Here is a 26694-nt window from a genome sequence, read left to right on the forward strand (position 1 = left end):
TTGATTGATTTCCTTTTATGAACAGTAACTCAGTAAAATCTTTGAAAATGTTGCATTTATATTTTTGTTCAGTATATGAACACTTGCAAGACTGCTATTACTGTTTTTTAAATCAAACAAAAAACAAACATATGTCATTGTGGCAACATATTGTAATTAAAGCCATATAAAATCTTATGGCATTTCACAGGATCTTAATTCCCAGAATATCAAATGTGTTTATTCATAGGAAAATATGAATTCTTACTTTTTGTGGCCGTTTTCAGTGCCCTTCTTGTACCAGTTTTTTAAGAGGGGAAAAACAAAGATATTGTGACATGCCAGATGTGTGGATGGTGAGGGATGAACACAATACCATCCTAGTCTAATCTTTCCTTAATATACACATCTGGGCCACAACGATGCTCTGTAATCTCTACCATGTGGACACTTTGGAACAAAAAGGATAGTGATTTCTCTTTATTACACCATCTTTTTGTGTGTGTTATCGACATGTGTTTCATTGTTCACTTCCAAAGTAATACAAAAGAGTAAGTACTGCAAAGTATGCATGCAAGCTTCCTAACTGCTACAATAACAATACCAGTATGTTGAAGGATATTTGGAGATATACCCCCCCCTTCATAAGACCTATACATATTATTTTTTAATTATTCAGTGGGCATTTGATACAGGAAACAAGATAACAAAATAAATATTTTCATTTTATAATTTTCATTGTGAAAATGCATGACAATACAAGATACAGCAAGCCATAACTCACTAGAGCTGGCCGATATGGACTAAAATCCATATCACGATAAATTGCCTGAATTGACACAATAACGATAAATCGCACGAGAAGTTTCTAACATTAATGTGCACCACATTTTCTTGAAGGATCATCTAGTACTACTACTACCAGTTTGATGGTTGTAGCCATCAATTGTCCCATTAACAATCACCCATATTAGCACACGTATTTAATTTCAAACGTCACATTTCTCTAGTATAGGCTACTGATCGTAATGAACGATATCAGCAAAATGCCTGCGATAAGCGATCGGTATGGTCAATGTCGATCATTTTCAGTTTATCGTCCCAGCTCTACAGCTCACTATATACAAATACACACCAACAAGTTCTACAAAATGAAATTATGTTTCACTTCTAAATCTGTCAGGTTATCAACCCAAAAGTGGGTTATTTAACAGTTCCATACCAGAATGAATCCATCATTTTATTCCTTTGTCCACACCAGTTTAGTAGACGGTGCCTCTTTAGATAGTAAAGTCCTCTGAAAGTCTTTTTACAAACGTAGCAGGTATGATGTTGCTGCTTGGAATGGCTCTGGATAAGCTTTAGTAGGGCAGATGCTTCAGACCGGCGGAGTTTCCACTTGGAGCGCTCAGAACCTCTGCTCTCCTGCTTGGGCGTTTTGTGGCGGTGAGTGTTCAGATATTCCAACCACTTGTATCTGTGATTTCGCTCATGCTTCTTGAGGTTGTCTGCCCGGTGGAATACTTTGTAACACATTGAGCATGAGAAGGGCCTTTCAGTAGAATGTGTGTGCTGGTGGCGCTTCAGATGATCCGCCCGGCCGAAACTTAGACCACATTCCTCACATTGGAACACCTTGCCAGCCTTAGTGTGAGTGTGATACCTATGTCTCCTGAGAGAGTTACGGTCCTTGAACGTTGTCCCACAAGCTTTACAAAGAAAATGTCTTGATACGATGTGCATTTTACCGAGGTGGGTGTTCAGGTCCTCCTTCCGCCCGAATGTATCCCCACAACAATGACAAAGGTGAGGTTTCTCGTTGGTGTGCAGGCTCTCGTGCCGTCTCAGGTGCTCTCGCCTCTTGAACTTCATACCGCAATTTGAACAAACATGGGGAGTTTTATCCGAATGGATCATTCTGTGTTTTCCCAGATTTTTCACTGTACTAAAGGACTTGCCGCACTGGTGGCATGTATAACCGCCTGGTCCTGGATGAGCAACTTCATGATGCAACATCAGTTCCTCTTCCTGTTCAAACCGCTTCTCACACAGCTGGCAAGCCTGGTTTCTCACCTGATGAGTCTTTTCATGTGTACGCAACTCTCCTGGATCCCTGAATTTAACGCCACAATCAGAACAGACAAAGGAACTTCCAGAATGAGAATAGCTGTGGCGCTTCAGGTGATCCTTTCGGCCAAAGTGTTGGCCACATTCCTCGCAGTGGTACAGCTTGGAGGCTTTCCTACGGTCTTTGCGATCCTTTAAACATTTCGCACAAAAAGTAAATGAAACACGATATATAAAATATTCCCCACAATCCTTGCAAATGAATTGTCTCAATCCATCTTCCTCCGTCTCTCCTACACTGTTTAAGTCTATTTCAGGTTCCTCCTGACTTGTTGACTGATTGTCAACCCTTCGTGTCTGCAAGCCTTTCAAGGTGTCTTTAATGATATTGCCAACCGCTTTTAGGATTTTGCGGTATTGGTCCGGGTGTATGTCCCTGGCATGATTCTCAAACTCCAGTCCACTGGTGAGCTGTAGGACACAGAGTTGACAATAGAAAACATCCCCCTCTTGGCTCACCCTACCTGCCTCTATGAAAGTCTTTACATGCTTACGCAGGTGGAAGCACTTATGCTTTTGGAAATTATCTGCCTTTTCAAAATGGCGGTCACATTCACAGCACGTTAAAGCGTTTGTGTTTTTATGAGAGTTATTTTTCGGATGATAAATGTTCTGGTGCTTGGTGCGAGTTGTTTGCTTGTTGAATGCTCTACCACAAACCGGACATCTAATCTTTTCTTTGACTTCTGGTCCGTGCTTCTGTTTAGGAGGCACTCCTTCACTTTTGCCCTGTGCCCAAGCATGTCTTTTCTGGTGTTTTTGGTAAGATTTGAAAAACTTAAAAACCTTCCCACAGTCCAGACAAGGAAATGGAGGAGAACGTTTAGTGTCAGGTGTTTGCTGCTCTGCAGAAGATATTAAAATACATGCATCCTGATCATTCTGATCCTTAGTATCTTCGCTGTTCTTCCTGTTTTTCTTGTTGGCCCTTACATGAGTTTCTGTTGCATCTTTCCTATTGCCTTCAAGACGTATAATAATCTTGGAAGTTGAACGTTTCCTCTGTTTTTTTCTGCTTTTTTTGGTTATCGTGATCCTGTGAGTCTTCTCGTGCTTCATGAAAGAAGTTACGTATTTGAACTCCTTACCACAGTGCTTGCAGGTGTGAAGGCCTTTCATTTTCTTATTGACACTTAGGCCTGCTGCTTTGATTGACTTTCCATTTCTTCTTGCTTTCGGTCTTGGTACAACGTGAGTGTCCAGGTGCTTTGTAAATGAAGTTAGGTATTTAAACTCCTTCCCACAAGTCTTGCAGGTGTACAGGGCTTTGATATGAGTTTCCTCATGTTTTCGGAATGAAGTTAGATATTTGAACACCTTCCCACAAGTCATGCAGGTGTGCAGTGGGGAGACACCTTCTGTTTCCATTGACTTCGGTCTTCCTCTCTCACTTGCTACATCACATATTGAATGAGATCTTATCAAGTGCTGCTCCAGCTCTGGTTCGCTAGTGAAGGAGGCTTCGCAGGCATCACAGGGAAAGAACTGGAGTTCCACATTTGCAAAACCTTTACAAAAGACAAAGGCAACAAGGACAACGTTTAAATGCTTTTGACTTTGCATGTATTTCTATAACAGTTAATAACCCAGTTAATCGCAAGTTAGCCTAACCCACAACCCAATACCCTTGTTGTCTTCTCTTACCATGCCCATCATCATCCTCATGAAAGTCAGCATCCATCTCCATGTCCTGGCTGCCATGGATACTTTCAGGTAGGTTGCTGTCCTTTACCTCGAGAACAAGCAAGTCTGGAGAGACGTCTGAGATCTCCAAGGTCATGATCTCGCCATTGGCATATCCAGATAGTGAGCTAGGAGGGTCCTCCCTCTCCAAATCAATGGACTCCATGGTATTGTCTTATCCTGAGCGCACACACACACAAAATAATTATACAAACAACTATCTCTCTAAAGATGTTAGATAAAGCATAATGCAAGTGTTCGGGGGATCTCAAATTGCCTGGCTATCCGGACTCCTTGCTCCAGCCAAACGCTACGCCACGCCCCCGCCTCGATAACACCTGCAGCGTCATTGCACAAAATGATACGCAGAATCATCTGGATATGTGTGCAACAAAAGTTAAACATTCATAATCTACTACTGTTCTGTAAAGCCGTCTACGCATACAATTTCAAGCATACTTTTGATCAATCCAACGTATGCACCATAAAGCAACTGCCTCTGCAATGCAACGTTCCATTGGAAATGAATGTACTTCTGGCGTATCAAAACGCAATGAAGCTGAACGCACAGCATCATACCAACAGCGTTATTTTGTTTTGATACGTTGGTGCATATGTTGTATTTATTGCGTAAACGGCTTGACAGAAATGGTAGCAGAAGGTGAATGTTGAACTTTTGTTGACACACATTCAGATGATGCTGCATACCATTTTGCACAATGACAGTGTGACGCTGCGATGCGATCACACCGACAGTGTTTTGTGCAAAATGGTACGCAGCATCATCTGGATATGTGTGCAAGAAGTTCCAACATTCACCTTCTACTACCATTTCTGTCAAGCCGTCTAGGCATACAATTTGATGCATATGTTCGATAAATCCAACGAATGCACCACACAGAACGCACTGCAATTGCCTATGCAACGCAATGCTGCAAGGCAAACGCAGCGTTCCATTGGAAATGAATGTACTTGTGATATACCAAAACGCAAAAGCACTGTCGGTGTGATCGAGGCGTGGTGTAGCTAGCTAGCGAACGACAGAGCAGCAGAATAATTGAGTGTGTGTTGTCAGGCTAGATCTCAAATGCTATCATGGCCAAACAAACTCAATTGTTTGGTTTGACTTAACTTAAATGTTATTTTGATTGTTAGCTAACTAGCTGTGGCTAAAGTTAGCGGATGTTCGCGTTAAAAAAACGAACCATTGATTCAGTTTTCACCCCAACTAGACTACTTTCAGGGTGAGTAACCATCTACTAAAATACCAAACTTCGGCAGAGAGCCAGAGCGCACGATCGCTAATAAATTCATTAATTGACCTGATACAAACCTAAAACAACATCGAGTCACTCTGTTCTCTTTCTGCAGTGGCTACCCCGCCATGTTGTTGTGCAGCCCACAAATGTGTTCGAATAGAAACAGTGTAATTGCTAGATTTGATCGATATAAAATAACGTTATCATTACTACATCTTGTAGATGTCATTATTAATAATTAGCTAATTATTTGATAACTGTTACTCAGTTACATTAATTTGGTATAGTTTTTTTTTTTACAAGTGCGTTAATTGACTTGGAACGAAAACAACGCAGAATAATAGTTCCTTTTCGGAATTATTTATGTGAAACACACTTTATACATTTGCTTCTGCAAACAGCAGGGTCAGTGCCATTTAAAACGTAAACTTCAATGGGCTAGGGACGTCCCATGGATTTAGTCAAACTAAATGCATGCTCTTCAATCGAACGCTGCAAAATAATCACTACTCTCGGCGGGTCTGACTTAGAATATGTGGACAACTACAAATACCTAGGTGTCTGGTTAGACCGTAAACTCTCCTTCCAGACTCACATTAAGCATCTCCAATCCAAAGTTAAATCTAGAATCGGCTTCCTATTTCGCAACAAAGCCTCCTTCACTCATGCTGCCAAACATCCCCTCGTAAAACTGACTATCCTACCGATCCTTGACTTCGGCGATGTCATTTACAAAATAGCCTCCAACACTCTACTCAGCAAATTGGATGTAGTCTATCACAGTGCCATCCGTTTTGTCACCAAAGCCCCATATACTACCCACCATTGTGACCTGTACGCACTTGTTGGCTGGCCCTCACTACACATTCGTCGCCAAACCCACTGGCTCCAGGTCATCTATAAATCTCTGCTAGGCAAATCCCCGCCTTATTTTAGCTCATTGGTCACCATAGCAACACCCACCTGTTGTCTGCGCTCCAGCAGGTATATCTCACTGGTCATCCCCAAAGCCAACACCTCCTTTGGCCGCCATTCCTTCCAGTTCTCTGCTGCCAATGACTGGAACGAACTGCAAAAATCTCTGAAGCTGGAGACTCTTATCTCCCTCACTAACTTTAAGCATCAGTTGTCAGCGCAGCTTACCGTTCACTGCACCTGTACACAGCCCATCTGTAATTAGCCCACCCAACCACCTCATCCCCATATTGTTATTTATTTTGCTCATTTGCACCCCAGTATCTCTATTTGCACATCATCTTTTGCACATCTATCACTCCAGTGTTAATACTGTTAAGTTGCGTCAATTCAAATCTGGTATAGGAACAAAAAGAGGTCAATACACGTCTTCTAAAATAGACTAGTAATTTAATTAATGCAAACACTTGAATGGTAAATATGATGTTCGTATATACGGGCCCACTGAAAAACCACGCAGGGCAGTCAGAGAACTGAGCTTTTGTTATAAGTTCTTCTTTAAATACTCTGACAGAGATAGTTCCCGCTCCCTGCTGGGCCTGTCAGAGTAGAGACTGGGTGTGGTTTAAACTTACCCAACCTATCGATGGCGCACAGGCTGGTCCCAGCCCCTTGGCGCTTCACTGTTGCCGGGCATTAGTTGTTATCTTTACAACTTGTCTCGAGTCAGCAACCTCAGACATAGTTTGTTCTTCTTTGTAGCAGAACACATGTCCTTGAGCGGTTTAACAAAGAGGCAGTGTGTGTGTGAATCACAAGTCTGTCTCAGCCTACCCTCTAACGGTTCCTCACATTAATCACAGCTTGTTATGTTAAACAATCTATATAAGTACAGCACAAACCTATTATGTTTTAATCATTCATGTATTCTTTCTAAGCTAGGCATCACATCTAGTTATAAGAAAATAGATCCCAACAATACTAAATTGTAATTATTTTGCACTATGGCCTATTTATTGCCTTACCTCCATAACTTACTACATTCGCACACACTGTGTATAGATTTTCTATTGTGTTTTTGACTGTACGTTTTGTTTATCCCATATGTAACTCTGTGTTGTTGTTGTTTTTATCGCACTGCTTTGCTTTATCTTGGCCAGGTCGCAGTTGTAAATGAGAACTTGTTCTCAACTGGCTTACCTGGTTAAATAAAGGGGAAAAAAAGGATCCCAAATAGCGCAGACCCAAACAGCAGAGGACTTCATCAGAGATCTGTATATCCCACGGGGGGGCAGTATGAAAATAAAAAAGAATAATGTATGCACTAACTGTAAGTCGCTCTGGATAAGAGCGTCTGCTAAATGACGTAAATGTAAATGTAAATGATTACGAGATGCTCATGTCTCCACCCTAACAATGGGAGTCGTTGTCCCAAAGGCGGGAAGCAGGGGACAAGTTTAGGGAAACACATTTGGCTTATTTTGATCCGATTTTGCCGACATTGAAACCTCTGGCTTCGCCTCTTCCTCTCTGACTTCAGTACGCAACCATTCGCAACTGTCATGGGCTAATAACAACTGCGATTACCCAACTATTCATGAGGTACAGTATATTTTCATATACTTGTATGTTAGTTATGACATTTGTGTCACCGGACAAATAACATTTGTCGTGATAATCTGATTAAGGTTTATAGTATGCCCACTAGCTAGCTAACGTTAGGTAGTAGCTAGATAATACATGTCCATAACAGAAATGTAACATTTCCTTTGCTATTGGCTAATTGTTCTCTGAGGTTGCTGATGGACAAATCTGAAGAAATTAATAAAATCGGCTAATGGCAAAGAGTTTGTCTACAATGTGAGTTTTTGATATTGTACTATATTTAGTTTAATTTGGACGCATGGGGTTACTGTTTTTTTATTATTTTATTTTATTACACATTTCATGAATCAAATGATCAGAATGTAATACTTGTTTGGTATATACTATATATACAGTACCAGTCAACATTTTTGACACACCTACTCATTCCAGGGTTTTTCTTTATTTTTACTATTTTCTACATTGTAGAATAATAGTGAAGACATGAAAACTATGAAAGAACACATATGGAATCATGTATTAACCAAAGAAGTGTTAAACAAATCAAAATATATTTTATATTTGAGATTCTTCAAAGTAGCCACCCTTTGCCTTGATGACAGCTTTGCACACTCTTGGCATTCTCTCAACCAGCTTCATGAGGAATGCTTTTCCAACAGTCTTGGAGGAGTTATCACATATGCTGAGCACTTGTTGGCTGCTTTTCCTTCACTCTGCAATTGGGTTGAGGTGGGGTGATTGTGGAGGCCAGCTCATCTGATGCTGCACTCCATCACTCTCCTTCTTGGTCAAATAGCCCTTACACAGCCTGGAGGTGTGTTGGGTCATTGTCCTGTTGAAAAACAAAAGATAGTCCCACTAAGCGCAAACCAGATGGGATGGTGTATCGCTGCAGAATGCTGTGGTAGCCATGCTGGCTAAGTGTGCCTTGAATTCTAAATAAATCACAGACAGTGTCACCAGCAAAGCACCCCCACACCATCACACCTCCTCCTCCATGCTTCACTGTGGGAACCACACATGTGGAGATCATCCGTTCACCTACTCTGCGTCTCACAAAGACATGGCAGTTGGAACCAAAAATCTCAAATTTGGACTCATCAGACCAAAGGACAGATTTCCACCGGTCTAATGTCCATTGCTCATGTTTCTTGGCCCAAGCAAGTCTCTTCTTCTTATTGGTGTCCTTTAGTAGTGGTTTCTTTGCAGCAATTCGACCTTGAAGGCCTGATTCACGCAGTCTCCTCTGAACAGTTGATGTTGAGATGTGTCTGTTACTTGAACTCTGTGAAACATTTATTTGGGCTACAATTTCTGAGGCTGGTAAATCTAATGAACGTATCCTCTGCAGGAGAGGTAACTCTGGGTCTTCCTTTCCTGTGGCGGTCTTCATGAGAGCCAGTTTCATCATAGCGCTTGATGGTTTTTGCGACTGCACTTGAAGAAACTTTAAAAGTTCCTGACATTTTCCGGATTAACTGATCTTCAAGTCTTAAAGTAATAACTGTCGTTTCTCTTTGCTTATTTGAGCTGTTCTTGCCATAATATGGACTTGGTCTTTTACCAAATATGGCTATCTTCTGTATACCACTCCTACCTTGTCACAATACAACTGATTGGCTCAAACGCATTAAGAAGGAAATAAATTCCACAAATTAACTTTTAAGAAGGCACACCTGTTAATTGAAATGCAATGAGTAGGTGTGTCCAAACTTTTGACTGGTACTGTATATACAATATCTGAAGTAATCCACACAGTCTCTCACACACACTGAAAGAAAGCTCTACGTATTTTACTGGGTTGTGACCCACTGACACCCCCCACGGTTAGAGGGGAATAAAGCAGCCCAAGAGTTAACACACACAGGAACTTTATTTAAACACACTGAGGAAGATGAACATGGGGATGGTTCTGTAATGAACGAGCGGGCCCTGATCGACCATTTCCGGTGCCATCTGCGGGAGGGCGTCCAACGGGAGCTAGCCTGCCGAGACACCATGTTGTCCTTCAAAAACTGGTGGACATGGCCATTCGTTTGGACAACCTGCTGGCAGCCAGAGGAAGTCCTGGTAGGGATCTACCCGTTTCCACCCCGGACGAATCGGATCCCGAGCCGATGGAGCTGGGTGGAGCCGCCGGCCGAGAGAGCGGAGGAGGACAGCGACAGTGCCACTCTGGTGGCACGAATAAACCACACGTCATAGTCAACGTTCTTTTGGGCCGGGAGGCGGCAGGCAGGGCACTCACGCATCACCCCAGGTATCGAACACCCACACTTGTTCAGAGCCCTCTGCTGCACACTGTACCCTACCTATCCACTTTCTCGATCTCATGGTAGTTCCCCAGTGTAAGGCGCTAGTCGATTCAGGCGCAGCTGGGAACTTTATGGACAGGGCATTCGCACGCCATCAAGGCATAACATTGGTTCCCCTATCCATTCCACTCCCCATTAGAGCACTCGTTAGTCGACCAATAGGGTCCGGGTTTCTTACAGAAGTCACAACCATGATCACCAAGGAGACTCATTTTGAGCATGTTATTTTTTCGATTATTGAATCTCCTGCTTTCCCTGTGGTATTAGGTATCCCTTGGCTAGCACTCCACAACCCCACCTTCTCATGGGCGCAGAGGGCTCTCACGGGGTGGTCGCGAGAGTGTCAGGGTAGGTGTCTAGGTGTTTCCATTGGTGCAACCACGGTGGAAAGTCCAGACAGTACCTCTACCGTGCGCATTCCCCCTGAATACCTCGATTTGGCGCAAGCGTTCTCTAAAACGCAGGCGACTAAATTACCACCTCATCAGGCGGGGGATTGCACGATAAACCTCTGGGTAGACGCTGTACCTCCCAGGAGTCATATATACCCCCTGTCACAGGCTGAAACGGTGGCTATGGAAACCTATGTCACGAGTCCCTGCGCCAGGGGTATATACGTCCCTCCACTTCACCCGCCTCCTCGAGTTTCTTCTTTGTGAAGAAGAAGGACGGAGGTCTGCGCCCGTGCATTGATTATCGACCACTGAACAGGGAGATGATAAGATTTAGTTATCCTCTCCCCCTCATTCCTTCATTGATTGAATCAATGCATGGGGCGCGCTTCTTCACCAAATTAGATCTCAGGAGTGCGTACAACCTGGTGCGTATCCGAGAGGGAGATGAGTGGAAGACAGCATTCAGCACAACCACGGGGCATTATGAATACCTGGTGATGATCTATGGTTTGATGAATGCTCCCACAGTTTTCCAGTCCTTTGTGAACGAGGTGTTTTGGGACATGCTTGGTCGCGGTGTAGTGGTCTACATCGATGACATCCTGGTGTATTCCGCTACGCGCGCCGAGCATGTGTCCCTGGTTCGCACGGTGCTGGCCCGACTGTTGGAAAATGACCTTTATGCTAAGGCAGAGAAGTGTATGTTTTTCCAGCAGTCCGTCTCCTTTCTTGGATACCGCATTTCCACCTCAGGTGTGGAGATGGAGGGAGATCGCATTTCAGCCGTGCATAATTGGCCGACTCCAACCACGGTTAAGGAGGTGCAGCGCTTCCTTGGCTTTGCCAACTACTATCGGAGGTTTATCCGGGGCTTTAGCAAGGTTGCAGCTCCCATTACCTCCCTGTTGAAGGGTGGGCCGTCCCGGCTCCGCTGGTCTGCTGAGGCTGACCTGGCCTTCAGCAAACTACGGAGTCTGTTCACCTCAGCCCCAGTACTGGCCCACCCCGATTCATCACTACCGTTCGTAGTGGAGGTGGATGCGTCGAGGTTGGGATAGGAGCTGTCCTGTCTCAACGCTCGGGTACGCCACCCAAGCTCCGCCCCTGTGCCTTCTTCTCGAAGAAGCTCAGCCCGGCAGAGCAGAACTACGACGTTGGTGATCGGGAGCTGTTGGCTGTTGTCCGAGCCTTGACCGTGTGGAGGCATTGGCTCGAAGGGGCGAAACACCCTTTCCTCGTCTGGACGGACCACCGTAACCTGGAGTACATCCAGGCAGCGAGGAGGCTGAATCCTCGCCAGGCCAGGTGGGCCCTATTCTTCACCCAGTTTGATTTTACATTGTCATACATTCCGGGTACGAAGAACGTGAAGGCAGACGCACTGTCCCGGCTGTATGACACAGAGGAGAGGCCCAGAGACAACACCCCCATACTCCCGGCCTTCCGCATTGTGGCGCCGGTAGTATGGGCGATGGACGCGGATATAGAGCAGGCATTACGCACAGATCCATCTCCACCGCAGTGTCCAGCTGGGCTGCGGTACGTGCCTGCTCTTATCCGTGATCGTCTGATCTTCTGGGCACACACGTCACCCTCCTCTGGTCACCCAGGTATCGGCCGTACAGTGCGCTGCTTGAGCGGAAAGTACTGGTGGCCTACCTTGGCTAAGGACGTGAGGGTGTACGTCTCCTCCTGCTCGGTGTGCCCAGAGTAAGGCACCTAGGCACCTCCCAGCGGGTAAGCTACAACCATTACCAGTTCCACAACGACCATGGTCTCATCTTAGTATTGATTTTCTGACTGATCTTCCCCTCTCCCAAGGTAACACCACGATCCTGCCGCCTCCCTCCTCTGCCCGGTCTCCCCACGGCCCTGCAGACTGCGGAGGCCCTGTTTACTCACGTCTTCCGGCACAACGGGGTGCCAGAGGATATAGTGTCCGACCGAGGTCCCCAGTTCACGACCAAGGTTTGGAAGGCGTTCATGGAATGTCTGGGAGTCTCAGCCAGCCTGACCTCTGGGTTCCACATCGAGTCAAATGGGCAGGTGGAACGAGTAAATCAGGATGTGGGGAGGTTCCTGTGGTCCTACTGCCAGGACCAGCCGGGGGAGTGGTCGGTGTTCTTGCCATGGGCAGAATATGCCCAGAACTCTCTCTGCCACTCCTCTACTAACCTAACACCATTCCAATGTGTTTTAGGTTACCAACCGGTTCTGGCACCGTGGCACCAGAGCCAGACCGAGGCTCCTGCGGTGGATGATTGGTTTCGGCGCGCGGAGGAGACGTGGGTCGCTGCCCACGTTCACCTCCAGCGCACCGTGCGTCGTCAGAAGGCCAACGCTGACCGTCACTGCAGGGAGGCCCCGGTCTTCGGATTGGGTTTGGCTCTCAACCCGGAATCTGCCCATCCGCCTGCCCTGCCGGAAGCTGAGCCCGCGGTTTGTGGGGCCGTTCAAAGTCCTGAGGAGAATCAACGAGGTTACGTATAGGTTGTTACTTCCCCCTGATTACCGTATTAACCCCTCGTTTCATGTATCTCTCCTCAGGCCGGTGGTGGTTGGTCCACTCCAGGAGTCTGAGGTGCGGGAGGTTCCTCCACCTCCTCTGGACATCGAGGGGGCCCCGTTGTACTCAGTCCGTGCCATCCTGGATTCGAGGCGTCGTGTGGGGTGCCTTCAGTACCTCGTGGAGTGTGAGGGGTACGGTCCGGAGGAACGGTGCTGGGTACCGGCGAGGGATATCCTCGATCCCTCCATGTTATGGGATTTCCACCGTCGCCATCTGGCTCGCCCTGCTCCACGTCCTCCTGGCCGTCCCCGAGGCCGGGGTCGGCGCGCTGCTGGAGCCGCGTGTCAAGGGGGGGGTACTGTCACGACTTCTGCCGAGGCTGCCTCTCCTCCTTGTTCGGGCAGGCTTCGGCGTTCGTCGTCACCGGAGTCACCCAATCATCATATCAATTGTCTTGTCAATCACACACACCTGGTTATATTCACCTAATTAGTCAATTTATAAGTGTTCCCTCTGCTCCCTTGTCCTTGTGGGTGATTGTTTGTTGTGGAGGTTAGTAGCTCGGTGGAGCTCTTGTATTTGGTATCGATGGGAGTATTTTTCCCGTGTGCCTTGTATTTTCCAGTGCACCTGTTTTGTGCCCTGGAGTGTGTTTGATGCATTTCTACGTAAACCTGTATTTATCGGATTAAAGCCTGTTTCTGTGATTTACCCTCCTGCGCCTGACTCCTTCAACACCATCTTATCACAACACCAGTGTTAGAAATTGCGTAATTCAAATCTGGTATTGGAATAAGAATCAAACATAATCAAGAGATATTCAATCCAAGCTAAATTTATTATATGCAAAATGTATGTATGATAAGTATGAAGGTTCGTATATATGGGCTCACTGAAATACCACGCAGTGCAGACAGAGAACTAATCCATTGTTCTGAGTTCTTCTACAAAAACTCTGACAGAGATAGTTCCCACTCTCTGCTTGCCAATCAGAGTAGAGACTGAGCGTGGTTTAGACTTACTCAGCCAATCCGTTGGCGCACCGGCTGGTCCCAGCCTCTTGGCGCTCCACCTGTTGCACACTGTTGCCAGGCATACGTTTTTATCATAACAACCTGTGGAGTTAGCACCCAAAAGACACCATTCCACTGTACTGTGAGTACCTAGTTCAAGGACGGTTCACAGACAACGGTTCACAGACAACAAAGAGGCAGTGTTCGTATCTGTAAGAAATACAAGTCTTATCTGTCCTACCCCCTAACGTTCCTCACATGAATCACAGCCTGTTATGTGAAACAATTTATATCAGTATAGTACAAACCTATGCTTAACATTAATGCATTCCTTCTAAGCTATTCATCACATACAGATCCAATTATGAGAAAATAGAACCCCACACCAGCTTTCATGCATTACCACCAAACAGAATTTGTTCTGTGGTGCATTTTGATATTGTGCTAAATATGGTACAAGGATGTAAATTTCACATGGATAGGTGTATTGACACTTTAGCTGCCATTCAGTTCAGCACTAGCCACTGACATTATCATAATTATGTTCAATGCTTTAGCTACTCTCCTCTTTAATGGATATTTTAGTAAGAGTTACCTATGGAAATGTGTTTGCTTTTTACTAAGTCACCACTCTCTGTTATACTCTCCAGATCAAACATCTTTGGTTGAAATGAATTTTCTATGTAACTGTCTTGTGCTGGGGTTGGTGTTGCTGGCCACTGTGCTGTTGTATCTGCTGCTGCCGTCAATTTGTCAGGGCAGCAAATTGACGGCAGCAGCAGAGGATGGACCTGGTGGCCATCTCTCCTCCACCTCCGGCCATCAATGTGTCCGTCCACACGGGGCAGCTACCCGGGGACCCTCCACTCTTCTTCAGGCAAGCTCTGCCTGTCAATGGAGCTGGTAGGCAGATACTGCCCAGGTGAGGTAAGTCACCACCAGCAGCAGTAAAAACTAGCTTGGAAACTGTTAGACATCCAAACGTCTGATCTCTCCTCATAGGACATAGCCTATTGGGCAATATAAAGATGTCACAATTTTAAATGACTTAAAAGTTCAAATTGTGGCATGTACATAAGATTTAGGCTCAAGACGTAAAGGATGTGTTGATGCATATGCACTGTAGATACTGAATAACTGTGGATACCCTCTGCAAATGGCATTACAGTAGTGAGAAAGGGCTGAGGAAAATAGTTACTTAAACACCTGGTTGTCTTTACTTTACAGGCTGCAAGTGGTCCTTCTCCATGGCCAAGCCTTCTCTTCCAAAACCTGGGTGGAACTGGACACCCTGGCTTTGCTGGCCACTAACGGATACCAGGCTTTGGCTGTTGACCTGCCAGGTACGAGCTCCGATCACATCCAAGCCTGAGAATATGATGCTCTAGCTGAAATGCAGTCAAAGACCCCTTAAATTAGCTTTAATGGGCTGCACAGTGGTGTTCAAGATGTTGTTGAAGATGGCGCTGCAGAGATGGATAGCTGCCGTGTTACGGGATTCTGATCAATTCTGCTATTTCGTTTTTGTAAGCTGATCTCAACTTTTTGTACATAATATTTTCTGCCATAATTTCATATGACCGGAAACAGCTTGTGGACATCAGAACAGCGATCACTAACCTCAATTTGGATTAAGATTTCTACTTCAGCGAGTCGGCAGCTGCAGATGTACTGCTCATCCCGGACCAGGCCCGAATCCCTGAGACTCGAAAGAGGAAGAGACGGCACAAGAGAGGCAAACGAGCGGGCTGCCTGACAAGACTATGTCGAGTAAATAAACCGCCTCTACCCTATTGGCGAACGTACAATCACTGGGCGAGCGCCGTTCGAGACTATCCTATCAACGGGACCTGAAGAACTGTAATATCCTATGTTTCTTTGAGTCGTTGCTGAACAAGGACATGGATAATATACATCTAGCTGGTTTTTCTATGCATCGTCAAGACCGAACGGCAGCTTCAGGTAAGGTTAAGGGGGGAGGTGTGTGTCTCTTTGTTAAGAACAGCTGGTGCACTATCTCTAATGTTAAGGAAGTCTCAAGGTTTGCTCGCCTGAGTTAGAATACCTCATGATAAACTGCAGACCATACTATTTACCAAGAGAGTTTTCATCTATATTTTTCATAGCTGTCTATTTATCACCACAAACCGATGCTGGCACTATTTTGGGGGGTGAGATCCAGCCAGCTTCCAGTGTGATGCTACTAAAATTAGTAGTAACAGCAGAAGCACTATGAAAATGCTGTTGGAAAGATGGCAACGTTGTATTTTATTGACTTTGTAATGGTTAGGCTATATAGTCACTCTTAACCAGTTAGAATCTGACATAATGGTCTTGGGCACAGAGAAGTGCACCAATAACAACAGCAGGTTATTGTCATCTTGGATTAGTGCAAGTCCTTGATTGGTTTAAGATTATCCTTGGCTGGGTTTACTAGGCTCAAACACAGTCTGAGTTTGTGCGTTTTAACTCTATTCAGAATTAAATTGAATTACAGAGCACCTCTATCAGTAATTAAGATGTGATATTTTTCTGCTAAGGATATGTACAGTGGGGAGAACAATTATTTGATACACTGCCGATTTTGCAGGTTTTCCTACTTACAAAGCATGTAGAGGTCTGTAATTTTTATCATAGGTACACTTCAACTGTGAGAGACAGAATCTAAAACAAAAATCCAGAAAATCACATTGTATGATTTTTAAGTAATTAATTTGCATTTTATTGCATGACATAAGTATTTGATACATCAGAAAAGCATAACTTAATATTTGGTACAGAAACCTTTGTTTGCAATTACAAAGATCATATGTTTCCTGTAGGTCTTGCCCAGGTTTGCACACACTGCAGCAGGGATTTTGGCCCACTCCTCCATACAGACCTTCTCCAGATCCTTCAGGTTTCGGGGCTGTCGCTGGGCAACGCGGACTTTCAGCTCCCTCCAAAGATTTTCTATTGGGTTCAGGTCTGGAGACTGGCTAGGCCACTCCAGGACCTTGAGATGCTTCTTACGGAGCCACTCCTTAGTTGCCTGGCTGTGTGTTTCGGGTCGTTGTCATGCTGGAAGACCCAGCCACGACCCATCTTCAATGCTCTTACTGAGGGAAGGAGGTTGTTGGCCAAGATCTTGCGATACATGGCCCCATCCATCCTCCCCTCAATACGGTGCAGTCGTCCTGTCCCCTTTGCAGAAAAGCATCCCCAAAGAATGATGTTTCCACCTCCATGCTTCACGGTTGGGATGGTGTTCTTGGGGTTGTACTCATCCTTCTTCTTCCTCCAAACACGGCGAGTGGAGTTTAGACCAAAAAGCTCTATTTTTGTCTCATCAGACCACATGATCTTCTCCCATTCCTCCTCTGGATCATCCAGATGGTCATTGGCAAACTTCAGACGGGCCTGGACATGCGCCGGCTTGAGCAGGGGGACCTTGCGTACGCTGCAGGATTTTAATCCATGACGGCGTAGTGTGTTACTAATGTTTTTTTTTGAGACTGTGGTCCCAGCTCTCTTCAGGTCATTGACCAGGTCCTGCCGTGTAGTTCTGGACTGATCCCTCACCTTCCTCATGACCATTGATGCCCGACGAGGTGAGATCTTGCATGGAGCCCCAGACCGAGGGTGATTGACCGTCATCTTGAACTTCTTCCATTTTCTAATAATTGCGCCAACAGTTGTTGCCTTCTCACCAAGCTGCTTGCCTATTGTCCTGTAGCCCATCCCAGCCTTGTGCAGGTCTACAATTTTATCCCTGATGTCATTACACAGCTCTCTGGTCTTGGCCATTGTGGAGAGGTTGGAGTCTGTTTGATTGAGTGTGTGGACAGGTGTCTTTTATACAGGTAACGAGTTCAAACAGGTGCAGTAAATACTGGTAATGAGTGGAGAACATGAGGGCTTCTTAAAGAAAAACTAACAGGTCTGTGAGAGCCGGAATTCTTACTGGTTGGTAGGTGATCAAATACTTATGTCATGCAATAAAATGCAAATTAATTACTTAAAAATCATACAATGTGATTTTCTGGATTTTTGTTTTAGATTCCGTCTCTCACTGTTGAAGTGTACCTATGATAAAAAATTACAGACCTCTACATGCTTTGTAAGTAGGAAAACCTGCAAAATCGGCAGTGTATCAAATACTTGTTCTCCATCTGTACAGGTTTTGTTTACATGTAAAAAGAGAGATACAATGGGGTCCAATATTATTGGATACCTTGATCAAGATGAGCATAAAAGACTGTATGAAATAAATAATACAACTACTGAGCTATATTATACAGTGGGGGAAAAAAGTATTTAGTCAGCCACCAATTGTGCAAGTTCTCCCACTTAAAAAGATGAGAGAGGCCTGTAATTTTCATCATAGGTACACGTCAACTATGACAGACAAATTGAGAAAAAAAAATCCAGAAAATCACATTGTAGGATTTTTAATGAATTTATTTGCAAATTATGGTGGAAAATAAGTATTTGGTCACCTACAAACAAGCAAGATTTCTGGCTCTCACAGACCTGTAACTTCTTCTTTAAGAGGCTCCTCTATCCTCCACTCGTTACCTGTATTAATGGCACCTGTTTGAACTTGTTATCAGTATAAAAGACACCTGTCCACAACCTCAAACAGTCATACTCCAAACTCCACTATGGCCAAGGCCAAAGAGCTGTCAAAGGACACCAGAAACAAAATTGTAGACCTGCACCAGGCTGGGAAGACTGAATCTGCAATAGGTAAGCAGCTTGGTTTGAAGAAATCAACTGTGGGAGCAATTATTAGGAAATGGAAGACATACAAGACCACTGATAATCTCCCTCGATCTGGGGCTCCACGCAAGATCTCACCCCGTGGGGCCAAAATGATCACAAGAACGGTGAGCAAAAATCCCAGAACCACACGGGGGGACCTAGTGAATGACCTGCAGAGAGCTGGGACCAAAGTAACAAAGCCTACCATCAGTAACACACTACGCCGCCAGGGACTCAAATCTTAAGCTTAAGCCAGTACATGTCCAGGCCCGTCTGAAGTTTGCTAGAGTGCATTTGGATGATCCAGAAGAGGATTGGGAGAATGTCATATGGTCAGATGAAACCAAAATAGAACTTTTTGGTAAAAACTCAACTCGTCGTGTTTGGAGGACAAAGAATGCTGAGTTGCATCCAAAGAACACCATACCTACTGTGAAGCATGGGAGTGGAAACATCATGCTTTGGGGCTGTTTTTCTGCAAAGGGACCAGGACGACTGATCCGTGTAAAGGAAAGAATGAATGGGGCCATGTATCGTGAGATTTTGAGTGAAAACCTCCTTCCATCAGCAAGGGCATTGAAGATGAAACGTGGCTGGGTCTTTCAGCATGACAATGATCCCAAACACACCGCCCGGGCAACGAAGGAGTGGCTTCGTAAGAAGCATTTCAAGGTCCTGGAGTGGCCTAGCCAGTCTCCAGATCTCAACCCCATAGAAAATCTTTGGAGGGAGTTGAAAGTCCATGTTGCCCAGCGACAGCCCCAAAACATCACTGCTCTAGAGGAGATCTGCATGGAGGAATGGGCCAAAATACCAGCAACAGTGTGTGAAACCCTTGTGAAGACTTACAGAAAACGTTTGACCTGTGTCATTGCCAACAAAGGGTATATAACAAAGTATTGAGAAACTTATGTTATTGACCAAATACTTATTTTCCACCATAATTTGCAAATAAATTCATAAAAAATCCTACAATGTGATTTTCTGGATTTGTTTTCTTCAATTTGTCTGTCATAGTTGACGTGTACCTATGATGAAAATTACAGGCCTCTCTCATCTTTTTAAGTGGGAGAACTTGCACAATTGGTGGCTGACTAAATACTTTTTTTCCCCACTGTATGCACACAAAAAAATTAAAACATATATTTTATACTATTACAAATGTTCAGAGAAAGCGATTCTGTTTAATCAATCAATCAATCAATCAATCAATCAATTTTATTTTATATAGCCCTTCTTACATCAGCTAATATCTCGAAGTGCTGTACAGAAACCCAGCCTAAAACCCCAAACAGCTAGTAATGCAGGTGTAGAAGCACGGTGGCTAGGAAAAACTCCCTAGAAAGGCAAAACCTAGGAAGAAACCTAGAGAGGAACCAGGCTATGAGGGGTGGCCAGTCCTCTTCTGGCTGTGCCGGGTGGAGATTATAACAGAACCATGCCAAGATGTTCAAAAATGTTCATAAGTGACAAGCATGGTCAAATAATAATCAGGAATAAATCTCAGTTGGCTTTTCATAGCCGATCATTAGAGTTTAAAACAGCAGGTCTGGGACAGGTAGGGGTTCCATAACCGCAGGCAGAACAGTTTAAACTGGAATAGCAGCAAGGCCAGGCGGACTGGGGATAGCAAGGAGTCACCACGGCCGGTAGTCCCGACGTATGGTCCTAGGGCTCAGGTCTCTCAGTTGGCTTTTCATAGCCGATCATTTAGAGTTGAAAACAGCAGGTCTGGGACAGGTAGGGGTTTCGTAGCCGCAGGCAGAACAGTTGAAACTGGAATAGCAGCAAGGCCAGGCGGACTGGGGGCAGCAGGGTGTCATCATGCCCGGTAGTCCTGACGTATGGTCCTAGGGCTCAGGTTCTCAGAGAGAAAGAGAGAACGAGAGAATTAGAGAGAGCATACTTAAATTCACACAGGACACTGGATAAGACAGGAGAAGTACTCCAGGTATAACCAACTAACCCCAGCCCCCCGACACATAAACTACTGCAGCATAAATACTGGAGGCTGAGACAGGAGCGGTCCGGAGACACTGTGGCCCCATCCGAAGAAACCCCCGGACAGGGCCAAACAGGAAGGATATAACCCCACCCACTCCGCCAAAGCACAGCCCCCGCACCACTAGAGGGATATCCCCAACCACCAACTTACAATCCTGAGACAAGGCCGAGTATAGCCCACAGAGGTCTCCACCACAGCACAAACCAAGGGGGGGGGGGGCGCCAACCCAGACAGGAAGATCACGTCAGTAACTCAACCCACTCAAGTGACGCACCCCTCCCAGGGACGGCATGAAAGAGCACCAGCAGGCCAGTGACTCAGCCCCTGCAACAGGGTTAGAGGCAGAGAACCCCAGTGGAGAGGGGAACCGGCCTGGCAGAGACAGCAAGGGCTGTTCGTTGCTCCAGCCTTTCCGTTCACCTTCACACTCCTGGGCCAGACTACACTCAATCATATGACCTACTGAAGAGATAAGTCTTCAGTAAAGACTTAAAGGTTGAGACCGAGTCTGCGTCTCTCACATGGGTAGGCAGACTGTTCCATAAAAATGGAGATCTATAGGAGAAAGCCCTGCCTCCCGCTGTTTGCTTAGAAATTCTAGGGACAATTAGGAGGCCTGCGTCTTGTGACCGTAGCGTACGTATTGGTATGTACGGCAGGACCAACTCGGAAAGATAGGTAGGAGCAAGCCCATGTAACGCTTTATAGGTTAACAGTAAAACCTTGAAATCAGCCCTTGCCTTAACAGGAAGCCAGTGTAGGGAAGCTAGCACTGGAGTAATATGATCAAATTTCTTGGTTCTAGTCAGGATTCTAGCAGCCGTATTTAGCACTAACTGAAGTTTATTTAGTGCTTTATCCGGGTAGCCGGAAAATAGAGCATTGCAGTAGTCTAATCTAGAAGTAACAAATGCATGGATTAATTTTTCTGCATCATTTTTGGACAGAAAATTTCTGATTTTTGCAATGTTACGTAGATGGAAAAAAGCTGTCCTTGAAACAGTCTTGATATGTTCGTCAAAAGAGAGATCAGGGTCAAGAGTAACGCCTAGGTCCTTCACAGTTTTATTTGAGACGACTTTACAACCATCAAGATGAATTGTCAGATTTAACAGAAGATCTCTTTGTTTCTTGGGACCTAGAACAAGCATCTCTGTTTTGTCCGAGTTTAAAAGTAAAAAGTTTTCAGCCATCCACTTCCTTATGTCTGAAACACAGGCTTCTAGCGAGGGCAATTTTGGGGCTTCACCATGCTTCATTGAAATGTACAGCTGTGTGTCATCCGCATAGCAGTGAAAGTTAACATTATGTTTTCGAATAACATCCCCAAGAGGTAAAATATATAGTGAAAACAATAGTGGTCCTAAAACGGAACCTTGAGGAACACCGAAATGTACAGTTGATTTGTCGGAGGACAGACCATTCACAGAGACAAACTGATATCTTTCCGACAGGTAGGATCTAAACCAGGCCAGAACTTGTCCGTGTAGACCAATTTGGGTTTCCAGTCTCTCCAAAAGAATGTGGTGATCGATGGTGTCAAAGGCAGCACTAAGGTCTAGTAGCACGAGGACAGATGCAGAGCCTCGGTCTGACGCCATTAAAAGGTCATTTACCACCTTCACAAGTGCAGTCTCAGTGCTATGATGGGGTCTAAAACCAGACTGAAGCATTTCGTATACATTGTTTGTCTTCAGAAAGGCAGTGAGTTGCTGCGCAACAGCTTTTTCTAAAATTTTTGAGAGGAATGGAAGATTCGATATTGGCCGATAGTTTTTTATATTTTCCGGGTCAAGGTTTGGCTTTTTCAAGAGAGGCTTTATCACTGCCACTTTTAGTGAGTTTGGTACACATCCGGTGGATAGAGAGCTGTTTATTATGTTCAACATAGGAGGGCCAAGCACAGGAAGCAGCTCCTTCAGCAGTTTAGTAGGAATAGGATCCAGTATGCAGCTTGAAGGTTTAGAGGCCATGATTATTTTCATCATTGTGTCAAGAGATATAGTACTAAAACACTTAAGTGTCTCTCCCGATCCCAGGCCCTCGCAGAGCTGTGCAGATCCAGGACAGCTAAGCCCTGGAGGAATACGCAGATTCAAAGAGGAGTCCGTAATTTGCTTTCTAATGGTCATGATCTTTTCCTCAAAGAAGTTCATGAATTTATCACTGCTGAAGTGAAAACCATCCTCTCTTGGGGAATGCTGCTTTTTAGTTAGCTTTGCAACAGTATCAAAAAGAAATTTTGGATTGTTCTTATTTTCCTCGATTAATTTGGAAAAGTAGGATGATCGAGCAGCAGTGAGGGCTCTTCGGTACTGCACGGTACTGTCTTTCCAAGCTAGTCGGAAGACTTCCAGTTTGGTGTGGCGCCATTTCCGTTCCAATTTCCTGGAAGCTTGCTTCAAAGCTCGGGTATTTTCTGTATACCAGGGAGCTAGTTTCTTATGACAAATGTTTTTCGTTTTTAGGGGTGCAACTGCATCTAGGGTATTGTGCAAGGTTAAATTTAGTTCCTCAGTTAAGTGGTTAACTGATTTTTGTCCTCTGACGTCCTTGGGTAGGCAGAAGGGGTCTGGAAGGGCATCAATGAATTTTTGTGTTGTCTGAGAATTTATAGCACGACTTTTGATGCTCCTTGGTTGGGGTCTGAGCAGATTATTTGTTGCGATTGCAAACGTAATAAAATGGTGGTCCGATAGTCCAGGATTTTGTGGAAAAACATTAAGATCTACAACATTTATTCCATGGGACAAAACTAGGTCCAGAGTATGACTGTGGCAGTGAGTAGGTCCAGAGACATGTTGGACAAAACCCACTGAGTCGATAATGGCTCCGAAGGACTTTTGGAGTGGGTCTGTGGACTTCTCCATGTGAATATTAAAATCACCAAAAATTAGAATATGATCTGCTATGACTACAAGGTCTGATAGGAATTCAGGAAACTCAGAGAGGAACGCTGTATATGGCCCAGGAGGCCTGTAAACAGTAGCTATAAAAAGTGATTGAGTAGGCTGCATAGATTTCATGACTAGAAGCTCGAAAGATGAAAACGTCATTTTTTTTTTTGTAAATTGAAATTTGCTATCGTAAATGTTAGCAACACCTCCGCCTTTGCGGGATGCACGGGGAATATGGTCACTAGTGTAACCAGGAGGTGAGGCCTCATTTAACACAGCAAATTCATCAGGCTTAAGCCATGTTTCAGTCAGGCCAATCACATCAAGATTATGATCAGTGATTAGTTCATTGACTATGACTGCCTTTGAAGTGAGGGATCTAACATTAAGTAACCCTATTTTGAGATGTGAGGTATCACGATCTCTTTCAATAATGGCAGGAATGGAGGAGGTCTTTATCCTAATAAGATTGCTAGGGTGGACACCACCATGTTTAGTTTTGCCCAACCTAGGTCGAGGCACAGACACAGTCTCAATGGGTATGGCTGAGCTGACTACACTGACTATGCTATTGGCAGACTCCACTAAGCTGGCAGGTTGGCTAACAGCCTGCTGCCTGGCCTGCACCCTATTTCACTGTGGGGCTAAAGGAGTTAGAGCCCTATCTATGTTGGTAGATAAGAGGAGAGCACCCCTCCAGCTAGGATGGAGTCCGTCACTCCTCAGCAGGTCAGGCTTGATCCTGTTTGTGGGTGAGTCCCAGAAAGAGGGCCAATTATCCACAAATGTTATCTTTTGGGAGGGGCAGAAAACAGTTTTCAACCAGCGATTAAGTGCTGAGACTCTGCTGTAGACTCTGCTGTAAATTCTACATCAGTCAGTTTAACACATAATAAAATAAAATCTAAAAAAGATAGTGGTCAAAATGATTGGATCTCCTGTTTTCAATACCTTTGCGAGGATAACTCTGTAGCTGATTTGCTGCTATTCAGACAATTGAGAAATAGACTTCCTCAACCAATAAAGAGAAATCTAGCTACTTTCTTAGTTCTATCTCAGACTCTGCTGGTGACATAATATCAAAGACCCACCACCATAATTTACAGTAGGGATGACAAGGTATTTTCCGGTGGTTTGAATTGAAGAGGGCAGTCCATAAGTGCAGACAAAGGATATCAAGGATCTGGAAAGATTCTGTATTAGTGATCCAATTGACATTTTATTCATTTAGCAGATGCTCTTATCCAGAGCAACTTACAATTAGTGAGTGCATACATTTTTCATTCTGACTCCTTGTGGGAATTGAACCCACAACCCTTGCGTTAAAAGCACCATGCTCTACCAACCGAGCTACAGGAGGGCCTGTATGGAGAAATGGTCTAAGATCCCTCTCCATGTATTCTCCAATCTCATAAAACAGTGTTGTTATCCTCGCAAGGGAGGGTGCTGGAGTATTTAAAATAGGGGAGCCAATAACTTTGACCCCTATCTTTTTTAGAATTTATTTTGTATTACTTGTTAAACAAAATCAATTTATCTGCGCAATTGTATTAGTATAAAATATTCTAATATAAACATTTTTTTTGCATACAATATAGCTCAGTATTAGTATTTATTTTATAGTCTTTTTTGCTCATCTTTATCAAGGGATCCAATAATTTTGCACCCCACTGTATAACTGACCTGTTTATGTTGTGCATCCATGTAAAATGACCACTAGGTGGCAGAATGGAGCTACAAGTATCTGTAATGCATTGGCACAATGACAGATAACCTGTTTTATCTGTTGAGAACAGCATGCCCTCTTCATTTTATGATATGGTGTCAATCTAATCTCTCTTTTTTTACTCAAGTCTGAGAAGTAATACTGTCCATAAATTTACATTAAAACACGAATGTAGGGTTGCAAAATTCAGGTAACTTTCCCGGTAGGATGATTCCCAGATTTTCTATTTATTCCGTCCTGATTCCAGGAATCTTCCAACTGGGATTTCGGGAAAATGTTGGTAAAGTTACCCACATTTTTCAGCCCTCCACTAATATGTTGTATTGTGATCCCTGCTTGCTTCTATCTCCCTGTGCAGACTCACGCTCTGATTGTGTTTGGAGCACTGGACACCAACCTAGGGACCCAGTCCCACAAGAACCTCATGCAGCTCCCACACCACTCAGTCCTGAAGATGGATGGGGCGCGCCATGCCTGCTACATGGATAAACCTCGGGAGTTCCACCAAGCACTGTTGGACTTTCTCAGCAAACTGGAGTGAGAGGAGAAGGGAGATAGAGGGAAGGAAGGAAGGAAGGAAGGAAGGAAGGCAGGAAGGAAGGAAGGAAGGAAGGAAGGAAGGAAGGAAGGAAGGAAGGAAGGAAGGAAGGAAGGAAGGAAGGAAGGAAGGAAGGAAGGAAGGAAGGAAGGAAGGAAGGAAGGAAGGAAGGAAGGAAGGAAGGAAGGAAGGAAGGAAGGAAGGAAGGAAGGAAAGGAAAGGAGCGATACAGGGTTGTGTACAGTATATGAACATTCAAAGACTAGAAGCAAAGGACTGTTTCAAGTATTTATTGTTCTACCGGCACCATTATTGGTTCCATGATAAAATTCTACATCAGTCAGTTGACATGACAATGAAGAGGTTAAAAGAGAGCTAGGGAGATAGTACCAGGGTTGTATTCATAAGTGCACACCGTGCAAAATGTTTTGCAACAGAAAACAAAAACAAGCATTTCTGTTAAGAGAAATTAACTGTGAAAAGTGTGAGATCTATTGGAAATAAGTTGTCATTAAAGTGTTTTTTAAGAGGAAAAATAATCAATGGTTGACCAAATGACCTCTGGATCTCATGTACAGAAACTTGGAGAAAGACTAATGATAACATTCAGAAATGTATTTATAGACGGTAGCTCCCTGTTGCAGCATGTTTACTCTGAATTGTGTGTGTGTGGGGGGGGTGATGTTCCAAGATGAAGGTGCTGTATCTACTAAATCTGTGGAAAGGTGTTACAACTAGAAAAGTACACTCCGTTCCATTTTTTTGTTATGACAATGACCACTATTTATTTTATATGATAATGAACTTGTACATAATAGGTGATTTTTTCCATTGGACATCAAATGAAAGCCTCAAAAGTTCATTGGCTTAAACAATAATGTCCTCTATTTGAATTGTGCTGTTATTGCGCTCAATTTCCTTTAATAAGACTTCAGAAAACATTTTTGTATTTAGTAATTGTCAATTTACAACAAATACACATTGG

The 26694-nt window shown here is 44.3% G+C and overlaps 1 protein-coding gene and 1 long non-coding RNA gene across 2 annotated transcripts; one reads left to right on the forward strand and one right to left on the reverse strand.

The window, feature by feature from the left end:
- Window positions 1-691: 691 nt before the first annotated feature.
- LOC311138940 lies at window positions 692-5185 on the reverse strand. Its single transcript, XR_014614071.1, has 3 exons — window positions 5123-5185; window positions 3751-3969; window positions 692-3614 (listed from the first exon to the last, which is right to left on the reverse strand). It is a non-coding gene; the product is annotated as an uncharacterized lncRNA (long non-coding RNA).
- Window positions 5186-14470: 9285 nt separating this feature from the next.
- LOC311138864 (protein ABHD14A-like) lies at window positions 14471-25712 on the forward strand (the record flags this gene model as incomplete). The annotated part of the gene is made up of 4 exons (XM_084173659.1): window positions 14471-14703; window positions 15028-15143; window positions 15437-15570; window positions 25530-25712. 4 exons carry the CDS (start codon window positions 14471-14473, stop codon window positions 25710-25712), a joined length of 666 nt encoding a protein of 221 aa, XP_084029785.1.
- Between the last annotated feature and the right edge of the window lie 982 nt (window positions 25713-26694).

Source organism: Coregonus lavaretus (assembly GCF_964263955.1).
Source record: "Coregonus lavaretus genome assembly, chromosome: 12".
In the NCBI taxonomy this organism is placed as follows: Eukaryota; Metazoa; Chordata; class Actinopteri; order Salmoniformes; family Salmonidae; genus Coregonus; species Coregonus lavaretus.